Genomic DNA, 20679 nt, shown 5'->3' with positions numbered 1-20679 from the left:
TGGGGAGGGGGGGCTGACACGAGGAGGACAGCTACTATGAAAAGACAGAATGTGCCAGCTTATGATAGAAGTTAGTGTTCTTTAAAGAGATGTTTAACAAATGTTTCTTGAGCTACTGTTTCAGATGCACTGCTTTGGAAGATAGTGTCGCTGTTGCACTGTGTTGCAAGGAATCATTTGCAAACAAGAGTCTTGATTGCACTGCTGCTTTTCTAACATGCTTTGTGCTGGCAAGGAGTGCCTCAGTCCGATGACAGGAAATGGAGATGCTTGGGTTTGGAATGTTCCTCTTGGATTCATCAGTTTACCAGAACGTTTCTGAGAAGTAAGCAAGCAAGAATCAATTTCAAACGCTCTTAAATACAGTGGGTGTCCCATGCACCGGCCCATGTTTGTTTGAAGATCATGGACTAAATAAAGCAAGGCAATCTCACACAAAATGGGCTCTCGGTCGCCATCTTGCATGGGCTGCCTTTCGAATTCACATACATTGGGTTACAAGTATAGGGCTGTGTTGGAGAAGGGTCTATGATACATCTGAATGAGGGTGTGTTAACTGGGCGCATACTTTCAGTGCAGTACTGGAATTTACAGGATTTAATGCGTGTTGCAGCTGCGTTAGGTTGTGAGTGAATCTCAGAAATGCAACTGTTAGACGACATTCCACATGCACTAACTGATTCAGAAGCAATGACTGTTAACAAAGTTACGTTATTGACAACGTGTAGCCCTGGTGGCTCAGAACGAGGATTTCAAGTGGAAACAACTGCGTTGCAAATAGGAGCACTTATGTTTAAAACTTACCTTTTGGCTTTTGATCTGTTCCACAACAACCATCACAGAGGGGAAGAGCAGATGGAACTAAAATATAGCAATACAAAATATGTACATACAATAATTAGTAAGCAAATCAAATCATCTATAGAGTCTATGACTTGCCATATCATTTAGTGGTATACAGCTCATAAATAAAATACCTAACAATAGCGGTAAAATTGCTGATGAGTGGCCTTCCACCAGGAGATTGCACCAGCCACTAGCAGGACACATCTCCGGGTAGATTACTGGGAAAAAACATGTGGGAATTTGCATGGTAAATCAGATTACTGCATGTTATTTCCCAACAAAATGTATAACCTATGAAATAACCAAGCCTCAGATAGAGGTAAATTCCAGGGAAGAAATTACAGGGATTCTAAAGAGCCACTCGTAATGAGGATCCAAGTACGCAATACATGACAAGCTACTTCATCGTCGCAATATCTGTTTACAGTATATTCATCGCTTGGATTTCTTTGAATGACTTTAAATAAAGAACACAACACAGTACATAGAAAAAAATATCTTTCAACGTAACCACACTTCCTGGCACTGCCAGAAGACGCGATCTTGGTGCCAGCCAGAAGTGTCAAAGCCCACCATGGGGGTGAGTGGGGGGGGGGGCCTTAGGAGCAGCGGGGCAAGTAAGAGAAGGGTTGGTGTAGGGGAGAGGAGAAATATGATCAAGATAAGATCAAAGTCTCTTGGAGACAAGGAGAGGCAGTCCAACACGTGAGAAGAAACAGTAGGAAGAACGTGGCGTTGGATTGTGTTGCAGGCTGGAGCTCTGGGGTCATGCTGCATCAATGAAGACAGTACGAGGATAGTGAAATTGGTCAATAAAATGGGAAATGTAAAATCACATTTACCTGAGAATTTCATTAGACGAATTACCACAAAGTATTTGCTTCATGATGAAAAATACAGCATGGCACAACATACAGGTACAGTAACGTTTGTGTTTTTATTCTTAAACCCTCCCCTTCTAAACAGATTAACGCACAACTGTGACAAAGCTATATTTAAATAAGTAGGAGTCTTTCAACTTTTTATTACCAGAAGAACAGGAGGTACCTTAACCGAACCTGAGTGGTGGGCATGCAAGAGTTACCATTAAAGCTTACTATAAACTTGACTGTGTCTTGCACTTCAACCGAGGGGGCTAGAGTGCACAATTTACTAGGCTGCATGAGTAATTTGCTTTTACTACTACAACCAACCTCCAAAGGAGAAGATGGAATTTATAAGGGCAGCTCAGATGGGCAGCATACAGAAGACGCACATGTTCTGCAGTGGTCAGTTATTTTTTTTTATCTGACTACACTCTTTACATTTTCCAGTGACTGCCACGGGCAAACAAATCCACATCTTTGGTATTGATCTGTAACTCCACTGCGCCGACCTGATCAATTTTTTCTTATGTAATATCAATGACTTATTTGTGAATAGGAGCCCACTTCCTTAAGGCAATTAATGAAAAAATAACATTTCTATTTATCAGTGAGAATTCATCATCATTCTCCAATCACATTATGGATATCCATATTTATTCCCTACATTTCAACACTTTTAATCAGATCAGAGACTGAGGAGTGAATGTTGAGGAGTCTTGCAGGTTTTCGCGACAATTTACTTTCTGGATTTGCCAGTTTCTGGCCAACACCAAAGTTATGCCTAGGCTAAGGGTACTGTAACTCAGTCTAAATATCAATGCATGATTTATACAGAAACGGCAAGATTAAACCAATGTTGCTGTCTTCATAGAAGCTCCAGATCAAATGGTGATTCACTGGTAAACATTGTCATCCTGACAGGCAGACTTTTGCTATTTTACCTACAGACAAGTCTGCCTTGAACCATAATGTTTTGACAGGTGTGAGGGTTTATATGTTGCTACTGTGCTTTTCTAGAAATTCTCTGCAAGACTCAAGTACTTTCATCTGGCATAGACCTAGAGTCGTAAGAGGGTAACTCCTTGTTGGGCGGGAAGCCAGAAGAAAAATTACATTTCTAGGTGCTGTGGCTAAAACCCCACAACAACATTGGCAAGGGGGCACTCCAGATACAAACCAGAGACGCAAAGGTATTCTTGGATCGTCCTGGGTTAGGGTAATCAGAGGGCGGAACTTGGTAACAGCAAGTGCTAGCAGGACACAAGTCAAACAGCATCAGCGAACCCACAGTTTACTCAGAGTAGTATTGCGAGAAAATTTCGGAAACCAGGCATATTCTCTCTGGTGATACTGCATACTTTCAAATGTGTATTCTAGCCTTCCAATCAAGAGATAGGGGCACTTATAACGAAATAGATCTATAATCCATCAGTGAAAGTCATGTGCCCAAATGAAGTTGACACGGTGAGTGAAAAATGGACAGCATCTAGTTTTTAGTTATTTTCAGACTGGTCCCTAAATGACGAATCACCAGCACCATCACAGCTGCAGGGATCTGGATACAAGTCTTTGATTATTTTTTCTTTACATCATTTGGCTCTTGGAAAAGGCAAACCGCCCCTCGAGTCTAGATGTCACTGGATCCTTTTGAGTTATGAAGGCTATCAATCATCATGGGTTTGCTTTATTGTTGAGGAAGACTGAAATAACAATAAGACAAAACAGCCTACAAAGTACCCCACTGATCACAGAAGCAAGCTGGGAAGCTGGGTAGTTTCACTCTTGTGTTCAGGCTAAGTCCAATAGAGACTGAGGCATACAGGTGAATCTTCAGGTGTGTCTTCAGGAAAAAGAAGAAATATTTAAGATACATGACGTAATAGTTAGGGACAACTTGCAAGTCTCTACCCGGGGAAAATGCACTTTTAATAATAACGTTTTTATGACTATACCAACAGGCTACCACTGTGATGTGCATATTAGGAAAGGTTTAGTCGTTTAAGAATTACTTATGTCCCAAAGACTTTTGGCAAGATTCAGATGTTAATGGAGTTGAAAAGATCAAGGTGCCGGAAAATCAAAAAGATAAATAATGCAATGTGAGGAGACAGCATTCTAGAAGTAAGTTACCTTTACATCAACGTTTTTACATCAGGAGTCATTACACTATAGAAGTTTTATCTGAAATCGTTATATTAAAGGTAAGTATTTATGCATCAATTTCCGTTTTACATGCATATAGTAATGGTTGTGTTTTCAGTCTATTATTTCGCAGGTCTTTAGTTCACAGGTACGTTAGGTGTGTGTGTCTGTATGTCTCTCTGTGTTTGTCTGTCTGTCCTTGTGGGGACTTGAATATGATGACACACTCATCCTGTGAAGACTGTCGGGTCCTGAACCGAAGTACCGACAAGGTAAAGCCTTCTAAATGATTGGAAATGAGTTCAGAAACATCTGTGCCAAGTTTTACAACTTTTTACAAAATTGCCTTGTGGGGACCTGTGTTTCACTATGTGTATTTATTTTTTGCTCAGCTCTGCTCCTGTAGACAGGAGGTGGTACTGCAGCCTTAAACACACAGCATATTAAACACACTTCAACAACTTGATCCCATCTAGCAACAAAGAAGATAGTCATTTTGAAGGAGAATGCCCATCAGAAAAAATAATACCCAAGTACAATGGCCTTTTTTAACTGTACATAACTTATTTTTAGAAGCAAAAAAGTAGTCAAATGAAGCTACTGACATTGCACTTTTGTTTTGTGGCTATTTTCTCTGAAAAGCTTAGAAATGCACAATGAATTAAATGCTATTGTATCACATTTTCATCACGTGACCGATTCACTATTTAAGATCTCACTTTACCTTACAGTTCAATCACTGATCATGGCTAAAGCAGATCAACTAGGTCCGTACTTTAGGGCGCAATATAACTTCTTTTCTTAAGTGTACTCACAGTTAAACTGAAAGTATATGTGAGTGCCTTTGCATCTGGATGCTATTTTGGCAAAAGTGGATGCTCTCCTGTGTAGCAATTAGCATGTTTACATTCTATATTTTGTTTTCTTTGATGCTGTTGTATGATGACTTTCTAAGTATTCATCACCATTAACAAAAAATGAGTAAACCACAACAATGTTGATGGAGACAGCAAATAAACACTGTTTTCTGGGTACAATATGGATTATGGTATTTTGAGTGAAATACATTTCGTTTATGGGGGTGTGTGTGTCTGTGTGTTTGCCCGCGCAGAAAAAAATAAAGGTTAAAGTAATGTTATAGTTAGGTGAAATGTTCAGGTAAAGTATAATGATTTAAGCTCTAAAAAGCACAGATTTGTTTTCAAAACATATTCATGATAGGAGACCATCTATATTGGCTGCCAGCAACATTTTCCTCATGTTGCGGGCAGCCAATCAGAGAGAGAGATAACCCAAATGAAATAAAGCTCCCTGGGTCAATCAGAACTCTTTATTTTAAAATTGGTGCTCCCGCGAGAGCCTTGAGACTCTTGCGGATCCAATCGTCCAGATATACAATTATTTTCAAGCTTAATGTCTCAAAAACTACTAAATGGATTTACATCAAATCACAAAAAGCACAAGCTGCATACCAAGAACTAGATTCCTGCCGAATTTGGTGTAGATCCATTGAGCAGTTTTTGCTGTAGCCTGTCTTAAAGAAGTCTAGGGAAACTGCATATGGATTTTGCGTTTTGGGTTCCCCTTTTTTTTGGGCCCCTGCTTGACGGATCAACCCAAAACCTTCCATGCACAAACTAGTCAAAACATAGCACCTTTGTGGAAAGTTTCATGGATATTCTGGAAAAAGTGCAAAAGTTATTAGCAACACAAAAACGCTTTTTCTATGGAACAGCTGATTTAACTACAACTACCTAGTGGATACTGCCACTCAGTATTATAAATATATATATCACTAACATAAATCAATATTGCTATGGTTAGGTCACTCAACATGGTAATATTACGTATTTTTTATTTCTTTTTTTAATATATCTTTATTAACATTTTGCCTTACCATTACAAAAACATTTTACTTGTTCTCGCGGACACATATGCGGAGCATCAAAACTGAATAAACATATCATGTATAGTCTGATTACATCATGTATTATTACCCAAACCGGTCATATTCTAAAATCGCTCCATTGGCATCCATGTTCCATTGTCCCATTCCAGCCCCCACGGATTAGCTCATGTTATCCACAATGTTACGTTTCCGGGGCCAGCCAGTGTCTGTGTGATGTCTCCCCCAACACACCCTGCCCTCAACTACCAACACCCCTTCCTCACCAAGTCTGGTATATTCTCTTTCAGTACAACTACTCATCTCATAGCCGTACAGTCCATATCTATTCATTGTCCATAAAATCCTAATGGGCAGACTCCCTTGTCTCCTACGTATCCAGTGACCCGTGCCCTACCTGTGCATTCCCGTCATCTTCCTCATTTATTTGACTATCCGCATCATTTGCCATTTCACCTGCCATCGCCCTCCATGCACGCACATCCTCCTCCACCTTTTCAACTCTCCTAGTCTGTTGCATTCTGAGCATCTTTGCTGTCGTCCATTCCGTCATATCTCGTTTCCATTGCATCTCTGTGTGCGGTCGTCGGCTCAGCCATAATATGGCAATCCGCCTCTTCCCCAATACCAGTCCCAAGAGGACAAATCTCCTACTCAGGCCTTTCCCCTTAGGTCTGGGTAACAAGCCAAGCAGCACCACCTGAATCTCTCTTGCTATATCACACCCTGTCACTGCACGCAACATAGTCAGGACCTCTGTCCAGAAGCCCTGCAATTCCGGCAAGGACCAGACCATATGGATGAATTCCGCATACGCTTCTCCGCATATGGGACACAGCGCCGAAGACTCCAGGTAAATCTTATGTGGCATCTTGGGTGTTGAATATAGCTGGTGTATGTAATTATATTGGATGAGTTTGAACCTCATATTCGTGCTCACCTGCTTCACCCCTTCATCTATTTTAACACAGTCTTTCTCAGCGAAACGCTGTTATCCTTGTACTTTGTCCAGGAGATGGAGAAACACAAAGTATTTTGAACATAGCTCCAATGAGGTTGTACGATTTGCGATTTGGAGGCTTTACGCTTAAGCCAGTCGATTTTAAGTTTTGCATGCCGGAAACATAGAAGGTTTCATTCACGATGAGCGCTTTTTATTAGCAAGCTCTCACAGCAGCTACTGATTCAACACGCATATGTCTGGACAGTTAGCCATACATATTTTCATGAACACTCTAGTCAATGGCCCCGTCTGATGATGTATCAGTCTATTAGACATGATTTGTGGGTCTGTTGGATTGTGATGACTAGGTCTGGTTATGAATCAAAAAATTGCATCTAGCTTTAATGCACACACTAATATGTTGGAAGTTTGACTTTCTAATATCACTAAAGATTTAATCTTTGATTTGTGGACACTTCAAATTTCGTTGTAGCTATGCGATTCACAGATTGCAGTAATCGGGTTCTGTTATTCACACGCCGGATGTGATTAGTTTAAGCACTACTGTGGTAAGCCTGAAATGACTTATGTATATGGAATTGACATTTTCACACTACAAGATGGCTGCCATGTTTAGGCACAGTTAGTCCTCTTTCTATTATCATAGCTCCAGGTATATAAGAGCGGGAAACTCCTTGCCGACTCTTGCACTCGAGGACCGACTGATCTAGTTGTGGCTGCACTATGGCGCGGAGGATTAAAGTTTGTGGGCTTGCAACCAGAGTTTAAACAGTGCAGGAATTTGTTTTGAATTAAGGGATCTATTACTTGTGGGTCCTGCTAGAGCGCCATACAGTTACTAATGATTTTGAAAGAGTATCTAAGTGAGCACTTATCGTGAGGGAAGCTGGTCACATCTGAGCTTTTTCCTTCTCATTACAGTGTGCTTTTACTGAAAATATGGATTTGCTCACTTTGAAGCAAGGATACTAGACTCACTCGCAGTCTAAAGCATGTGGAATGGAATTATCACCACATGGAAAGTAGGTGGTGACATGATACATAAGGCTATTTTGGGAATATATTTGATCAATAAGATGAATTTTGACAGGCTCTTAACTGTTCTTTTTTGTTTACTTCCGCATAGGTTGCTACCAATGACATTGAAGTTACCCTCTTTTAGAAGAAATTTCACAATGGTGATGCATGTAGTTGGCTAGATGGATGAGCTAGAGATCACCCCTTTTGGTCTTTCAGTGCCCAGGTGGCTTTATGGTTTTGGTCTTGTATATTTGTGGCTTGGTCTAGATGCCCTTATACAGTTTGGGGCTTTGGGAGTTTTCTTAATCATTAGGTTTTTCTCTATCTACTTGATTTAGAGCTTTTAAATATGTAATTTTCTTGCACGATTAGTTTGTTTTATCTTCACAAATTGATGCTCACAAAGTCACTATCATTGACTATAGGTCCACCATGTCAAGCTTTTGCACTTGCACATTGTGTCATGATTATATTTGAATTGAGCTTGTGCACACAAGTTTTATGTAGGGTGTCACAATGGATATTTTTCTTTTTATTTTAGTTTATTCAGCCTTGAGAAAATCGCGGGACGATTTCCCAGTTTGTGCGACCAAACGCGTGTTGGCTGATCAGAAAGAAAAGAATAAAAAGAAAGAGAAGATTTCTGAAACTGTGTTTATAATTTGTGTATATTTGCATTGATACTTAATATTATTCTACAGACGTGTGCTGAAGATTTTGTGACTTTTTCAGCGATGGGGTTTTCCTTCCGGACCTCCCACCTCACCTGTACTGGCAGTGTCCTGACCGCCACGTCCTCTCGAATCGCCTGATAAAGATACGAGATCAGTCTGCGTCCTTGGGCCATCATTAGTAGGGTCTGTAACACCTTAGAAACAGGGGGCTCATCCGGAAACATTGACCACCGCTCCCTCGCCACCTGATATTTTCCCATATTGTAGGAACTGTCCTGGGCCCAGTTCAAAGGTTTCCATTGCCTGCTCCCGCGTCACGTACTGATTATCGTAGAGATCCCTCATGGTCAAGCAGCCCCCCTCCTGACATTTCTGCACCGACATGGTCGCAGATTTCTGCTGGAAGGGTCGGATAATCCATAATGGCATGTCCGGGGCATACGGAGCTCTCTTCAACACTTTCTGAACTATCGATTCCCATATCCTGCCACTTGTCGAACAATATAAGGACTAGTCTCAGGCGCCCATGGCCCCAACATTAGTAGCTCAGGCAGATCCCTGCCACCGAGCGTCCCCGCCAGTAGCGTCTTTTCCCAGTTATGATTTCCATCAAGCCAATGTACCACGTGTTGTAGTTGCGAGGCTGAATAATATTATTCCAAATATGGGACATGGGACTTCCAGGCCCCCATTCTGCCACGTTCTCTGCAATGTGTTTAAGCTAATCCTTTTATGCTTGGGCCCCCATAGTAGGTCAATCAATTACCTGCCTAGTATGATAAAAAAAAGTGGCGAGGAATCCGAAAGAAGGAATGCTGCTTCGCATATAGGCACCTGGGCAGGACCACCATTTTAGTCAGGGCTATTCTCCACATGAGAGACAGAGGCAGCTCTCGCAAGAAACGTATCGACCCACGCAACCCTTCCACTACCTTGCCTATATTGAGTGTCAAGTACTGTTCAGCTGACTCTACCGACTTGACCCCTAAGTATCGGAGCGTGGTCCTTACCCACATGAGCCCTACCTCCAGGAGTTCCTCATCTGGAAGTGCAGCTACTTTCCCCAATGGGATCAGTTTAGATTTCTCACAATTAATCCGCAGCCCCAACTCATGGCTAAACCACTCCAGGGCATCCAGCAAAACAGAGATCGCCCATATAAGCTCCAGGACATATCCGCATACAGAGACACCACATGATTTGTCTCACCCAACTGAATCCCAAAAGCCTCCATCTCTCCACCCGTAGGAGTGTTGCTAAAGGCTCCATGGCCATAGCGAAAAGTAACGGGAACAGATGACATCTCTGTCTAGTGCAGCGTTGTAACCCAAGTGACCTTGATACCAACCCTCCCATAACAGCCGTGCCCATTGCAGGAATTGTTTTCCCACCCCCATTACCCGCAGCACTTCCCAGAGATAGTCCCATCCCATGGAGTCGAACGCTTGTTCGACATCTAACCGTGCTAGAGCACAGTCCTCCTGCTGTGGTGTGCATGAATGCCATACATGAGCCAATCTCCTTAAGTTGTGTTGCTTCTGGGGATAAAGCCTGCCCGATACGAATGTATTAGCCTCTGCATATGTTATATGGTATTTATAAAGTGCGCTGCTACTCCGAAGAGTGTCCCGGCGCTAGGAGCAAAAGACCACATAACGGCAAACAGAACATCACCTCACAGCAGAAAACGGTCAGATCCTAATGCTGGAAAAGCCATGTGTTGTAATGTTATTTACACTTTACTTTTTCCCTGTTCATCCTGTCTTTTGATGACATCCATGTATTCTAGAATATTACAGCTGCTCTGACTCAATGTTAGAATTTGGTGGAGATTTGAGAGATGAGCTTGAGGCACTTGGGTGGATGAGCTGTATTACCTGTTACTTACAAAATAAATACCAGGAAGAAACCTGCTTCTCCTTCTGTCATCCTTCAGAGGAGTCACCTTTTAACACTGGCGACGACTGGGAACTTAAACAGCTCAACTCCAGATAACCAGCTTTCTTAAAATTAAATTCTACATCTTCTGACAAAAGAAGCTGACCTTTGGACTCACTACACTCCTTTTACAGATCAACTTGCCGCTATCACCTTCGCCACTCAATCTCCAAGAGAAAGTAAGGTTATTCTTATTTCAAGTCTGCCTGGTGCTGATGTTTTAAGGATTGTCTAAGCGCTAGTGGTCTATGCATGCCAGGCCTTTCTGGAAGCGATCCTGGATGTGAGGAATCTCACTCTTGCCAAACTTTGCTCGTGTGTGGGGGTCTTTCTCCTTCTTTTCTACCTAATCGTCTGGCTCAAGTTTGGATGACTGAAATTTCGCTTTGTTTCTCTCACATGATTTATTGTTTAAACCGTTGTCGTACAATATACTGTTTTACATACTTTAAAGATCCAAATGCTCGATCTCTAACTTCATGGAAAAACAATCTTTTACATGGATGTTTACCTTTGAATTCACCTTCTCGAGCCTCCGTTGCTCTTCGTCATTGGCGTCCATTGTCCTTTTCTGCTGCCTCGCGCCATGTTTCATCGTTCGCGCTGGCTTCCCTGACGTCTGGGCGTTCCCTTCACTCGCCACTGGAATGCAGCCTTACGCTACTTTCTGACGCCTTTGTCTGCTGCTTAGCAACAAACATCCTACTTATAAACAATGGCTTCACGCTGATGCGCACAGCATTGTGGGCACAGCAGCGATGAAACATTTGCATTGAAACTGGTGAAAGGCTACCTTTTAAGCTGAACCTTTTGTATCTCCACGCTGATGCGCACAGCCTTAATTTACATCTGTGCTCACGGCGATATTCTGCATGCTGATGCGCACAGCTTAATATTACATAACTTCACGCTGATGAGCACAGCCTCAATTTACATTTGTGCTCACCGTGATTTTCTGCATGCTGATGCGCACAGCTTAAAAATACATAACTTCACGCTGATGTGCACAGCCTTAATCTGCATTTGTGCTCACGACGATATTCTGTACGCTGATGCGCACAGCTTGATGTTACATTTGTGCTCGCAGTAGTATTCCATTTTGTATCTCCACGCTGATGTGCACAGCCTTAACTTACATTTGTGCTCAGGGCGATATTCTGCACGCTGATGCGCACAGCTTAATATTACATAACTTCACGCTGATGCGTATAGCCTCAATTTACATTTGTGCTCACCGCGATATTCTGCATGCTACATTCTAGCGCTGATAAGTACAACTTTACGGGGTGTATATGCTGAGACACACAGCTTCATGGTGTGTACAGTTGTTGACGCGGACGCGCACAGCATTGTGGGCACAGTTTCATAGTAACTTTCTTCAAAGAAACTTCTCTACATCTATAGAATTTTGTGATTCTCACAGCCTTGAAGTATACTCTATGGCATTTCTTTCAAAGTAAAGTAGACATATTCATCTAATTTATTATTGATATCCACAACCTATTCATAGGATTACACTAAGTAAAATCTCCAACGCTTCTGCCCTAGATTAGCAATGCAGAACGTCACAGCTGCACCGTTTTTTTATTTACAATCTCCAGGAGATCCACCCATAAAATGGTCCAAAAGAAAACGTTTTTGAACGATATGCTCGCGTATGTGGCACGTCACTTAGTGTTGAAAGGAAAACAGCTTTACTAATGCACTGTCCTGGGTCCGAGGGTCAAGATGTTTTTGACCATCTTCCTAATGATCCAGATAGTACTGTTGCGAGCCTCAATGAATTTGAAATTTGCATTTATAAGTTAGATCTACATTACTTACCCAAAGTCAGTACTATATTTGTTGCTACCATTTTGGAAAACGAATGCAAAAAGACGGAGAGAGCATTGAAAACTATGTTACAGATTTAAGGAGATTAGCTTCCACTTGCAAATTCGATACTCTTATTGAAGAAAGGATACGGGACCAATTCATGTTGGGTTGTGCCACTGAGAAGGTGTGTTATGAGTTATGGTTAAAAGATGAACCTACTCTTGACGAAGTTTTAATCGTGGCAAAGAGAATTGAACATTCTGTTGAATGTGTTAAAGAAATCCAAAAAGACATCAGTAAGGATGTTGCAATTGTCAATACCAACACTACTCCAATTGCTAATTTTAAATTGAAAGACTTTCAAACAAAACCTCAAGTCAAAGATAAACGGCTAAAGAAATCTCGTCTACAGTTTAATAAAGATAACAAGTGTTATCGATGTAATAATGCTGGTCACTGGGCAAACGACAAATCGTATCCTGCTTTAAATGCTGTCTGTACCTACTGTAAAAAAAGAGGGCACTTTGTGATAGCCTGCAGGATTAAATCCTCTAAACAAAGAGTGAATGAAATAGGGCAAGAAAGTTCTAATGATCAACATGACTTTGAGTGTGGTCAGATTGTTGTTCAAGTAGGCAACGAGGGACCCTTAGATTACATTCTTGTTGAAGGCAAGAAAACAAAGGTTTTGTTTGATTCATGGGCGAAAATTACTATTGTTTCTAGTAGGTTCTTTAATGAAAGTCTGAGTAATAAAGTTAACCTACTTAAAGCTGATATTTACCCCACAGCTTATGGGGGAGACCCTATTGAACTAAGAGGATATTTCATTGGTTTGATTCAATATGAGGGCCGTTATAAGTCTGGGAAAATTCAGGTCTCAAAAAAGGGGGACAGCATCATCAGTTTGTGGCATCAGAAAGATCTAGGGGTCATGTTAGATCCTAATAACAACCCCCCAATAATACTCAAAGAGAAGAAGGTCGTAGAAACCATAAGTCTTCAATCTTCTTTACAAACTCAACTAATGGAAGAATATCCCCGTGTTTTTGGTGACCGCCTTGGGTGCTTAAGAGGGTATTGTCACAAGATAAAATTGTCCCCAGGCTCCATTCCTGTCTCTAGCAAAGTACGTAATATTCCTTTTAGTGTCAGGGATGAGATGTTGCGAGAATTAGAAAAACTCAAATCACAGGGGATTATTGAAGAAGTGGAGGGAACTTCCTGGTTGGCTCTGGTAGTGACCACAAGGAAGTCGGATGGGTCTTTGAGACTATGTGTGGACCTCAGACAACTCAACAAGTTTGTTCTGGTAGATAAATATCCTTTGCCTAATATCTCAGAACTGTTGAGCATGGTGCGTGGTGCCAAGGTGTTCAGCACCATTGATTTGACATCCGCGTACCATCAGATTATGCTTGACCAATCTTCTAGAGATCTAACTTCCTTCGTGACACCCTTTGGAACGTTTAGATTTGTAAGACTTCCCTTTGGACTTGTCTCTGCTGCTTCTATTTTTCAGAGGGTTATGGAGAAGGTATTAGTCAACTTAGTCTGCGTTTATCAGGATGATATTTTGGTCTATGGCCCTGATGAATTAGAACATGGGAAGAGAGTTCGATTCGTTTTGGATAGCCTCTCTACTCACAATCAAGCGTGGAAAGTGCAAATTTGGTCTTGATAGAATTGACTATTTGGGTCATTCTATTACTGCGGATGGTGTCGTTCCCAAAGCTGAATTGGTGAATACTATCAGGGATTTCCTCCTTCGTCAAAAGAAGAACTCATGCGTTTCCTGGGAATGGCAGAATATTATAATACGTTTAAGAATTTTGCTGAAACTACTTATAATATGAGAAATTTGCTTAAAGGGGTCAAATTTATTTGGGATCAGTCGTGTGATAGAGAATTTGTTGAATTAAAATGCAAATTACAAGCTGCTCCCAAACCTCGTAATTTTGATCCAGCTAAATGTTCTGTCATTTCCACTGACGCCGGCATTAAGGGGTTAGGTGCTGTTTAGTATCATGGGGGGACTAACCCTGAGAATACCATTATGTTCATTTCTAGGAGTTTGAAGGGTGCAGAATCCAGATATTCTGTAATTGAGAGGGAGGCCCTTGCAGTCTATTGGGCCAATAAGAAATTTTAAAAAAATCTTTGGGGTACTTCGTTTATCGTAAGGACTGACCACAAACCAGTATGTGAAGTTTTGACCAACAAGGGTATTGATTTGATTTCACCGAGAATCTCCAAAATGGATTGTTGGTTTCGATTTCTCTGTCAAACATGTTCCTGGCCCAGAAAACCTTGTTGCAGATACGCTCTCGACTCTCAAGATGATCCTAGTTTTAGTCTACCTCATGATTTTGTTTGTGGGATTGATTATAAAATAATTTCCCAAGATCGCTGGTCTGCTGCCTGTCTAGAAGATCTGTGCATTCAAGAAGTGTTAAATTTAATTCATGATGGGTGGCATCGGAAGGAAAAAGGAGGACTATCAGTAAAGGATTTTTGGTCCGTAAAAGACCAGTTATCTAGTGGTGAAGGGATGTTGTGGAGAGGTCACAGACTTGTTCCTCCTGTGTCTCTAAGAAAAGAACTGCTAGATTTCGCTCATGAAGCACACCTAGGTATCCCAAAAACTAAAGAGAGATTACGGTCTTCTTACTGGTGGCCTGGGATGGGTATCCAAATTGAACGCTTAGTTAGGGAATGTGTACAGTGTTCTCTTAGTGAAAAATCTTTAAGGATCAGGACTCAACCGATGGAAAAGAGGTCACGTCCTTCTGGTCCGTGGAAGGACATTGCTCTAGATATATTGGGTCCTGTGCATGGAGATGGGTCCGATACCTTTGTCATTGTGGTGATGGATCGATATTCTAGGTGGCCAGAAACACTAGGACTGTTATAGATTTTCTAAAAGGAATAATCTCTAGAGAAGGTATACCTGAGTCTTTATTGACCGATAACGGTGTACAACTGGTTTCTAAGGAAATGGAAAATTTTCTTACCAATTGTGGCATTCTTCACAAGAAGTGTGCTCTTTATCACCCTGAGTCTAATGGAACTGTTGAGAGGTTCAATAGGGTGATAAAAGAAACCATCTCATTAGCAAAACAGAATAATCTTAATGGGAAGGAGGAGGTTTCCAAGAGGGTTAGCGTACATCGTTTTGCACCTCATTCTGCTACTGGCAAATCTCCTTTCATTTTGTTCCGTGGCACACAACCCGATACTTTCCTTGAACCACCATGGGTCAACAAGTTTCTTTCTGACCAAGGCGTGACTCCTGACTTAAGTTCTTCGAAGAGCAAGGAAGATCATATTTGTCAGAAAAGTAAAGAAAACTATGACCTGAGACATGCCGTTAAATCTACTAAGGTTAATGTTGGCGACATGGTCAGGATTAAGCGACCTGGTTTTGGTATTTCTGGGTTCAAATTTTCAAAGCCTTATGAAGTTATTAAAGTTTTTGGTAATGCAGTCAGGACCTCTGATCATAAGGATTGGAATCTAAACAGAGTCGCTGTGTGTGGTAAAATTAATCACTCAAAAAATCAATCCTCTGATGTCGGTGACAAAATTACTGTTGAATATCCGAGGAGATCCGAGAGGGAAATACGTAATCCTGCATATTTGAATGATTATATCACTTGAGTGTGATTTCTATTTATGCTTCTACCTTTTATGCTTCTACCTTTTATTTTCTGTTTTTTGTTTGTTAAATAAGGGAGGAAGATGTGTTGTAATGTTATTTGCACTTTACTTTTTCGCTGTTCATCCGGTCTTTTGAGGACATCCATGTATTCTAGAATATTACAGCTGCTCTGACTCAATGTTAGAATTTGGTGGAGATTTGAGAGATGAGCTTGAGGCAGTTGAGTGGATGAGCTGTATTACCTGTTACTTACAAAAAAAATACCAGGAAGAAACCCGCTTCTCCTCCTGTCATCATTCAGAGGAGTCACCTTTTAACACCATGATTCTAGTTTCCTACTGAAAGTAGGGAGGTTCGGTACCTGTCTATGAGAGAGAGAGAGAGAGAGAGAGAGAGAGAGGTAGGCTATTCCATAGCCGGAAGGCCACCACTTGAAAGGATCTTCCATCTACCCGGGAAAGCAGGACCTTCGGAGAAGAGGTCAGAAGGTGGTTGCAGTCTTGCTGCCATGATCCCGCTAAGGACCTTCATGTCAATATTTAATAGGGAGAGGGGTCTATATGACCCTGGAAGCTGTACATCCCTGTCCACTTTGGGAAGCATCACCACCATCGCCTTACTCATGGAGGACGGGAGAGTATGTTTTTGAATCGCTTCATTATAGACCTCCAGGAGACTGTCGGCCAGAACCTGGGGGTACCTCTTATAAAATTTGGCCGGAAGGCCATCGCTTCCGGGGCTTTTGGCTGGTTTCAGGGACTTCTTGCTCCCCATTACTTCCTCCTTTGTGATCGGATCATCCAACAACTGGCTGGCCTCATCGTCAATTTTAAAGAATTAAAGTTCATGAATGGGCAGTGTATAGGTGTAGTAAGGAGTTTTATCTCTAACAATGGACAGTTTGCTTAGGTAGCTATAAATTGTTGAGGCTTTGGGTCTAGAACTCAAAAAAGTTTGAGAGCTACTGGAAATGGCCCTCGATTGACTAAGGGATGGGATAGATTTCTGAACTGCTGAGTTTAAAGCATGTTGTAACAAAAGATACCTATTAGAGAAGGAAGTAGGAAAATTAAATATGAGTTTAGCAACTATATAAACAATAGTAAATGCATATGAGAATGTCAGGGGGGTTTCAACACCTCTTGATCGGAGACCTTACGTACAGAGGAGAACTTAGCATGACAGTCAATAAAATGTGTGACTGGGGACCATAAAAGTGAACGCTTGAGAGCTAAGGAGATTGGGTATACATGAACAGTTCCACCAAACCTGGAAGGACAAGTCAGACAATTTTTTCCAATGTTTAGTAATCTGCTGAAATGCTACTCCCAGAAGTAGGTCCAAAATCTTTAAATGTAAAGGACAGCTAGACCAATCATCAGAAAGAGAGCCAAAAAAATATTAACAAAGGAAAAAGTAACTGTATGATGAAAAATGTGGGCAATTTGTAGCCAGACCATCTTCCAGAAGTTCTGGACAAAAGGGCAGAAAAAAAGTAAATGTTTTAAATCAGCATTAGTGGATGAGCATGACCAACAAGTGTCAGGGAGTTCAGCGTTGATGTTAGGAAGATGTGAAGGGGTAAGGAGTAATCTATTATATATTTAAAAAGTGTCTGCGTAGTATTGGCTGCCCTGGAAGTTTTTCTGAGTTTAAGCCATATGTTGTTCCATAATTGAACAGGCCAATCTACTTGGAGATCTTGTTCCCAATTAATTTCCACTTTAGTTTTATCTCTAACAATGGACAGTTTGCTTAGGTAGTTATAAATTGTTGAGGCTTTGGGTCTAGAACTCAAAAAAGTTTGAGAGCTACTGGAAATGGTCCTCGATTGACTAAGGGATGGGATAGATTTCTGAACTGCTGAGTTTAAAGCATGTTGTAACAAAAGATACCTATTAGAGAAGGAAGTAGGAAAATTAAATATGAGTTTAGCCTGAGAAATGGACATAATTGTATCATTTTGAAGTCGTTGATGGACCCAAATGAGGCCTTTGCGTCTCCATGCCTTCCAATAAATGGGTTTGTCTTTAATCGTTATACGATGATTATGCCAAATTGAAGACTGAAGCAGTGAATTCATATTAGAGGAGTTATCTAATACAAGTGGATCTAAAAGTGTATGTGTAAGCTTAACAATAGGGGTGGATAACCTCGGAGGTTTCTGGGTGAAAGAAAGGTATTCTAAAAAGGAGAAAGGGGCAATATAGGACTGTTCAAGAGTTACCCAGAGGGGGGAACTCAACGAAGGGATGGAAAGCCAATGAGAAGACTAACAAAGATTAAAAGCTTTATGATAAGCAGGAAAATCGGGGAAATTAACCCCACCTTCTGTTTTAGGGCCACTCAGCTTAGTTGATGACATTTGTGATTTTTTTCTTATTCCAAAGGAAAGAAGACAGCAAGGAGTTGAGTTTTGTAAAGTATTTTTGAGGTATGTTAACTGGGATGTTAGAAACAGTAAATAAGACAAGTGGGGATAACATCCTCTTGATGGTATCTAGCTTCCCCCACCAGGAGAGGTATAAGGGATGCCATCTGTCAATAAGGGAAGAGATTTTTGAACAATATTTATCCAAGTTAATGGAAACTGCTGATTGAATAGAAGAGGAAAAATATATACCTAGGTATTTTATATGGTGAGTATTCCAGGTAAAATTGGTTATTTTAAAGTCCTCCTTAAAGGTAAATTTAGTTAGTGGCAAGATCTCGCATTTATCGTTGTTTAATTTATAGCCAGATACAGAAGAGTAAGATTGGAATTTAGACAAAAAAGCAGGCAGAGAAGTAGTGGGATTAGACATATACAATAATATATCATCAGCATAAGCTGCCATCTTAATTTGCGAGTTACCATATTTAAACCTTTGAAAATCAGTATTCTGACGAAGTTTACACAGAAATGGTTCTAAAGCTAAATTAAATAAGAAGGGTGATAGAGGACAGCCTAGACGGACACCCCTTCCCAAACAAAAAAATGAGGAAGTGAGGCCATTAACAAAAATAGCAGCTTTAGGATTGGATTACAAGAGAGAAATAAGGGAATTAATTTTTGGGCCAAAGCCAAACCATTAGAGAGATGAAAAAGATGAAAGGCCAATAAACTCTATCAAAGGCTTTCTCCGCATCTAATGCTATAGCAGCTAAAGAATCAGGTAGGTGGGAGGACTTCGAGAGAATGTCAAAGAATAAACGTGTATTATCGGTAAGATAGCAACCTTTTACAAAGCCCGATTACCCTTTACCTAGATCTGGACAGAGGGATTCTAAGCGTATGGCTAGGGTTTTTGAGAAAATTGTGTAATCAATGTTCACCAATTAAATTGGTCTATAGTTTTTGCAAAAACGGGGGTCCTTGTTATCATTAGGAATGAGGCAGATGAGGGCTTCTAAAAAGGAGCCCGAGGCAGTACCAGTTTGCAAGAAAGAGGTCAATAATTTAGGGAGTAGAAGATGGGAAAAATAAGAAAAAAATTCAACAGTGAATCCATCAGGGCCTGGTGCCTTATCCTTCTTGGGGGTTCGCAGGGCATTATGTAGCCTTTAGATGAAATCTTTTTCCAAGTTTGTGAGCAGAACTGAAATTTCCACAGGTGACTGGTTGGACTGTTATTTGGTTTTCCACCACCAAAAACCAACATGCAGTCCTCAAAGACAACAGAAAAGTGGCCCATTGATTTTGGGGGTCCAGAACTTGTTTTGATGATGCTCCATGCTTGACTGTAGAAATTCCATGTCCAAAAGTCATTCTTTTCAACCATATCAGCCAGCCCTCCAAAGACATACATTGCATCATTGTACACAACAGAAGAATGTCCATATCAGGGCCCTGGACCACAATCACAAGTGACAGGTGGTAAACATGTCCACGTCATTTAATCAAAATTTAAAAACCAAAATTCCTCTGAAGCGCCTTTGAGATCAAAATATCCCCCATAGACGTACATGCCATCTTCAAAAACGACAGCACTGGGACCTTTTCTATTCATTGGCCCTGTAAGCTCAAGTTCGGTGTCTGTAGTTTGTCTCCATGTCCATCCTTCAGAATCAATATTGTACAGCCAGAGAGGAGTCTTTCCTTGTGTGAATCCAGAATCTAGCATTCCACCAAACACAGAGTACACCCTGATATGCCACCATTGAATGGCCTTCTAGTTTCTCAGAAGATTTTTCACAGCATACAAGTGGTTCCCATTCATTATATTCTATACCGCCAAAAGTCACTTAGCATGGTGTTGTTCCGACCTCCAAATATGTAAATAAATCCCCCATATATTGCACAGGCATGCTTAAATCGATCGCATGGAGCCAGTGATCTCTGAGGTATGGGCTCCCAGTTCCAATTGAATATGCTACTTACCAGTATGCATCTGTTCTTGGCATGTAGGGCTGCTGACATTCATATCTGTGCATAGATCGCCGCCTAGTGTTGGGTCCGGATGATTGCACATTGTTGTCCTGGAAGAGTCTTCGAAGTATCCTGAGATGGGCGACTACTCCCCTGGACCACAGTGCGCATGGGCATCCTCTCCATCCCCAGATTGTTTTTCGCCATTGTGGCAGTGATGGAGTAGATACAGGAAGTGATGACCATGCTGTACAGTAATTCTGAGAGCTGCAGCTGCTACAGGCGCCGGGGAGGAGGGTGGGCGATATGAATGTCAGCAGCCCTACATGCCAAGAACAGATGCATACTGGTAAGTAGCATATTCAGTTCGAGTATCTGTGCATAGAATATACAGCAGTACCTCCTATTAGCGGCGGCTACCCGTGCCAGCTGCAGCAGTCTGAAAAAGAGTTTTGAGAACAGCCTGTCCTACAGCTGCCTGCTGTTTTGAGTGTACATC

The 20679-nt window shown here is 41.2% G+C and overlaps 1 protein-coding gene and 1 pseudogene across 3 annotated transcripts in view; both read right to left on the bottom strand.

The window, feature by feature from the left end:
- Positions 1-20679, bottom strand: part of TUBGCP4 (tubulin gamma complex component 4) — a 491481-nt gene that overhangs the window by 395442 nt on the left and 75360 nt on the right. For all 3 annotated transcript variants that reach the window (XM_085644307.1, XM_085644309.1, XM_085644310.1), the window contains exon 5: positions 805-861. In XM_085644307.1, the coding sequence (XP_085500433.1) occupies positions 805-861 (57 nt within the window). The remainder of the gene's footprint in view (positions 1-804; positions 862-20679) is intronic.
- On the bottom strand, positions 16238-20231 carry LOC146860446 (kelch domain-containing protein 1-like; annotated as a pseudogene).

The sequence above is a fragment of the Triturus cristatus genome, chromosome 3_1 (assembly GCF_964204655.1).
Source record: "Triturus cristatus chromosome 3_1, aTriCri1.1, whole genome shotgun sequence".
Classification (NCBI taxonomy): domain Eukaryota; kingdom Metazoa; phylum Chordata; class Amphibia; order Caudata; family Salamandridae; genus Triturus; species Triturus cristatus.
Note: the sequence above shows the minus strand (reverse complement) of the source record. Positions and strands in the feature narration are given on the sequence as shown.